Raw genomic sequence first — 5,361 nt, 5'->3', positions numbered from 1 at the left:
CAGACGAGGGTGAGAGAGAGGCAGACAGACCGCAACCACAGCAAGTTTTTGTCGACGGCACGAGGTGTCGAACCCGCGAAGGTTACGGCTGAATGGGTTGAGGGCTAGCTCCCTTATCCATTCGAGTACATCGTCTGTCGAACGAGTATACCCATTGAGCTGTGGTTCGGTGCTAGCCGAACTCGCTCGGCGGACATGACGGAGACTTTGTGCAAGAGTCAGTATCTCGTCCACCAGACCACAGCTGTAGGAGCCAGTCACATCCCGTAGGTATGCGGCCGATGCTGATGCATTGTCGAGGCTGGCTCGACAAGCATCTTCATAATTGGCCATGACGCTCACGAAATGAGAACTGTGATGATCTGGGAGCGTCTTGCATGCTTCCAACCGAGGCTGCTGGCCTGATGCAGCCTCATAGGCTGTTGGCCACGGCTTCCACACAATGGTGGTGGCGGCTGGAAGCACGATACTGGAATATGGATATCTGACTTGATGATCGCTGGCTGACGGTTAGCCGGAGCATTGTCAAGTGAAAGAAAGGGCGTGAGAGGAGAAATGTCCCGGGCGGGTTTGGGATGGGTAAAGAAAACAAGTCTCGAGAGGCCGAACTAGCCAAATGGCGTCTCGGACTTGTTATAACTGAGGCGAATCCGAGCGTTTCGTTGGGCGTGCGAAGGATGTCAACGTGTGGCACAATTTGTTGTCCCACGAGGATCGGGGAAAAGTAGTTCCCCGATGAGCCAGATCTCGATGGATTTTGACCGGTTGATAGATAGGGCTTAATACGACCTACGGCTGTATTTCGCCCACTATCAACCTCGCATGAAAAAAGTCCGTACCAGGCCAATCGATCACGTGATCGATTTGGTGCCCTCCCACCTTACTCAGCAACAGCCCCGGAAGCGCCAAATAGTGTCGTAAATATCGCGACCCGAATCGGTTCAACAATCCAAAACCGATTGACGTCAGACACTGGGCAAAAGCAATCCTGAAAAGAAAATATTTTTTCCGGAAAAATTTTCCACTCGGGAAAAAACTCATACCTGTTGGTCCAGCAAGCTTGTAATATATCCTCTCCCACAACAACCTTCAACGAGCTCTCAATCATAGCCAAACCCACAGCGACAAAGAAACCGTAAATTACAGGCTGAAAAACATAATAATTTCGTGGCGCGCGGTAAAATTTTCCGGAAAATTATGATCCATTCTGAGATTAATTCTCAGCAATATACCACGATACCTTTTTGAAGGGAATAATTTCGTGGCGCGCGGTAAAATTTTTCGGGACTATTACCTGGGGAAAAGCCGTTTTAAACGTTTCGAGATACTCCCTTTTGCAAACCATCACCACAAATAGCAAAGACAAACCAAATCTGACCGAAATTCCATATAATCGTCCTGCAGAAAGTGCGCGAAAAACTCCGTACAAGATAGAGCTCAGCATGAAGGAAAGCAGGGCGCTTTGGACGGCCAGGGTAGTAGTTGGAGCTTCGCCCATGTTAGATATAATACAGGTAATCAACGCCGCTTGGAAAGGGGTCTGAGAGAGAATCTTAGGTCCGATACTCAAAGATACGGATCATGTCAACAAACTGGTATCAAAAACATTTCGGAAAAAATCTAAAAAATTTTCTCCATTTTAGACGGTAATATAACTTAATTTTATACCAAAAATCTGACAAACTTGATTTTTTAGATTTTTTTCCACAAATCCTTCCTTTTCGCTTGCATAATTCCATCTCCGTCAACACCCATCCTTTTTTTCAAGAAAATAAATTTCGGGGAAAAAATTTTTACTACGTAATTTCCATGATTAAAATTTCGCTTCCCGCAAATCCGCATCAGAAGATTTTTCGGAGGAAGTTTTACCACGTAATTTCCGAAAATTTTCGTTTATTTTTTTCTGCCATTTTTCCCATTATTACCGCGGTTGAGCTTGGGCAGGATATGCATCCTTTTACGGAGTGGTTCATATAGCACAGTTGAGCTACTATACCAGAAATTAGTAACGACTGGAGACATACCGCAATATGGGGAGATAAGATGGGACCGTTGAAGTACCTGAGAAAAAATTTACCAAAATTTACCAAAATTTTCGGTGTATCATGTACAAGCCTTGCGGTAGTTTACAAAAAAAACTATCTTGACCACGCGCCACGAAATTATTCAGAAAATGCCAGGAAAAAGCAGACGTGAAAAATTTCAGAGCCAAATCCGAAATTTTGGTTTAACATTTTTCGACTTCTACCGAACAAAACACCAAATATTTACAGTTGAATTTTACCTTTTTTCGGGAAAAAAATTCATGCAAAATTATTTCCAATTCAGCTTTTTCGGTACAATTTTCCCCCCAAGCCGAACTTACACCGAAGAGAAGGACACTGCTCGGAAAATGACGAGAAAGCCCGAGAGGATTCCTCCACAAATCGGCCCGATGATCGACGACGACTGTTTTTTTGATGAAATCTTCCGCGTGCGTAAGAGTAAAGATTCCCTCAAAGATTCCTTCGCCGTATGGCTGGAGTAGGTCGGCATGGCAATCGACTATTAAAGATATTTTCCGTGCCCCGATGGTCCTCGACAAAATAGGTTCATTGTACACTCAGAAGAAAGTGTCGCGCGCCACGAAATTCCACCTTATCAGCGCCATGTAAATCTCGCTCGCCCAAAAATAGGTCGTGGGTTCTCCCTCATCTTTCGCCTCGGGTCGTCAACTTTTGATCGGTTAAGCATGGTAGTCGCGTGTAAGGGGTGGAGAAACGGTTATGGTCTGTGGTGAATTCTGATTGAGAATCGATCGAAATCTAAATCCTTTCTATGGACATGAAAAATGTGATAAAAGTAACCTTTCGAGCTTGTGATAGCGACAACTTGTTCACTATCATTCGTCCCGAAGTGAACAACGCACCTTGTCCGCATTTGCATATCAAATTGTCACAACAACTCTAGCCGTAACTACAGTAACACGATCTGGTTCTCCAATAACAACCAGTTGAGCAACGACTCCGTGCGCTGAGGCTGACTCAGGACAGGCCTGCCGAATCGAACGACCACTGCTGCGGCCGATAACAGGTGTAACCGAGTATAAGACAGATTGTCACCAGTTGTTGTTGTTCGGCATTATAACTCCGTATATCTGTGATAATGAGCTTTGCCGAAAGAAAGTCGGTAACATGTGTACATGGTAATTTCACAGCTTCAGATCGAGTTTCTAAATCGAGTTATAAATACTATTTGATAGTATTAATCATCAATCCTACCTGTCTACTATCAGGCCTCTTATCCTCTCTCAATGGGACTATCTAAGATCTACCTCAACCTCTTCTGTGCAATCATCGCCCTCCTTGGTCTGGCTCTTACTGCCATCATAGCTGGTGTTCTCATTTACCCCATAACCCGTCCTATTCCAGCTTGGTACGTCTACCTCGCCGGCTTCGCCCTCTCGATCAGTCTGCTGATCTTCGCTGCATTGGGTGTCAGCCGTTCCTCGACGATCAAAGCCTATCGTGAGGGCATTTCCAGTGTGCTTTTCATCGCTATCATTTACGCTGCTCTCACTACACTAGCCGGTCTATGGCTCTCCAGCTGGGCTGCGGATTTCTTCGAAGTTGCTCGTAACGGTATTGACTCTACCAAGCTATCCAAGGCTGCTATCTCCATCGTTACTGAGGTTGAAAAAGACTTCACTGGCGTTTACGTGAACGCTGGGTGCCATTTTGGAGGACAGATGACTCGAAATTTTGATGGTAAATTCTCGAAAGTACAATGTGATCATGAACTAACACAGAAGGCTTTGAACGCTGTCGCTACCACTCCTCAGCCGGCTAAGGAGTCTGGCAGGGAATATCTCATGTGCTTGTCGTTTCCAAGACAGCAGGCGAACAACGTTAAAGGCGTGGTGAGTGAGGGGACGCGGTGGCTTCCTATACAATTATGAACTACCCTGTCTGCTCTGTTTGAGATCTTACAGTTGATGATCATAACTCAATTCACGTAGAGTTGTTGAGGGTATTCATTCTCCAACGGCCAGTAGTCAAACTTGGGATAGTCGCTCGTGAATATATATAAATCGACTAAAGTACAACATGTGTGTTATTCGAGTTGGTTCTCCTCAGACTGGCCTCTGGTGTCGAACAGGTCAAGCGATGGTGAATAACATCGCAGCTATCACCCTCTGGTCAGCCGTCATCATGTTTGTGGTGGCACTTCTTTTCCTACTTGCTGCAGCTGCTACATGGCGACAGAAGAGGAAAGGCATCAGGGAACAGGTGGGCTCATGCGGTCGTGTTACTGATCATTCCTCATTCTCAGATGCCTCGTGGCTTTGGTGAAACTGCGCCTTTGATGGTTCCTGGCGCGAGAGTGGTATATGCTTAGAATGTCTTTGTTGATGATTAAATGTTCATCAATCGTGGTTTGTCGAATTTCAGTGCTCCCAATAAGTCTCTATAGCTCAGCTGCTTCACCAGGTTCATCAAATAATTGTGCTATCCAGCCCTTGGGCTCTCCCACTGCACCGCACCCTTCCATCGCACCCGATCGAGCCCGTTATAATATGTTATGTTGAACTACCAACATCGAGCTCCACTCGTTATGGAATGATCTATCCGAACTAGTATCCGTGAATATAACCATAGGCCGAGGAGGAGGCGCCCAGAGGGTGAATAGATTCAACTTGACCACCCACGTCTGATTTTAAAACGAACTGCTCATGGCATCCCGCTTTGGTAGTTATCGGGTGACCACACAGTGTATAAGAATTGATGATCAGGAGTGGACCCTAACCGACGAGTACAGGTTGACACAGAGGGGATCTTGGAGTAGTGGCATAGCCGCCCCGCTCCGAGGAATCTATCTTACTGAGGCGTATCTTGGAGTAGTGGCATAGCCGCCCCACTTTGAGGGATTGATCTTACTGAGGCGTATCTTGGAGTAGTGGCATAGCCGCCCCGCTTACCGACATTGAATCCCCCGCGTATATAAGCCCATGGCTACATCAATCCCCTCCTCCTCCTCCATGACATCATTGGATGATTAGCTATGCACGCATGCACAAGAAGGAAGATAGAATGGATGTGTGATGTGACAGTAGAGCACCAGGCCATGATAACACTCATGAGCTTATAGGGGTAGCTAAGGAGACTTAAAGGGGAGTGACTTAAAAGGAGAGGGCGAACTATCATTAGCTGTGGATGATCTTAGGAAGCACGCAAGCACATAGATGTGATCAGAATCCCATAACAAACTGTACCGTCGGGGGGTACTACAGGTGTGCTCCACTAATAAATAGAGCTTATCCAGTAATAAAGAGAGGAGCCGCCTCAGGAGCTCCTAGTGGGGATTCAACATAGACACCTTCGG

General features: G+C 46.1%; 2 protein-coding genes across 2 annotated transcripts in view; one reads left to right on the top strand and one right to left on the bottom strand.

The window, feature by feature from the left end:
- Nucleotides 1-3,272: 3,272 nt before the first annotated feature.
- On the top strand, nucleotides 3,273-4,377 carry Pmar_PMAR018709 (hypothetical protein; the record flags this gene model as incomplete). The annotated part of the gene is made up of 3 exons (XM_002787191.1): nucleotides 3,273-3,898; nucleotides 4,116-4,268; nucleotides 4,312-4,377. Exons 1-3 carry the CDS (start codon nucleotides 3,293-3,295, stop codon nucleotides 4,375-4,377), a joined length of 825 nt encoding a protein of 274 aa, XP_002787237.1. The 5' UTR covers nucleotides 3,273-3,292.
- Nucleotides 4,378-5,293: 916 nt separating this feature from the next.
- Pmar_PMAR018708 (hypothetical protein) overlaps nucleotides 5,294-5,361 on the bottom strand; it is a gene marked incomplete at both ends in the record, with an annotated part of 1,292 nt that continues 1,224 nt past the window's right edge. The window contains one exon of the mRNA XM_002787190.1: nucleotides 5,294-5,331. Within this exon, the coding sequence (XP_002787236.1) occupies nucleotides 5,294-5,331 (38 nt within the window). The remainder of the gene's footprint in view (nucleotides 5,332-5,361) is intronic.

This window comes from Perkinsus marinus, assembly GCF_000006405.1.
Source record: "Perkinsus marinus ATCC 50983 genomic scaffold scf_1104296930084, whole genome shotgun sequence".
NCBI classification, from domain to species: Eukaryota; Perkinsozoa; order Perkinsida; family Perkinsidae; genus Perkinsus; species Perkinsus marinus.
This window is presented reverse-complemented; position numbering and strand designations above follow the sequence as displayed.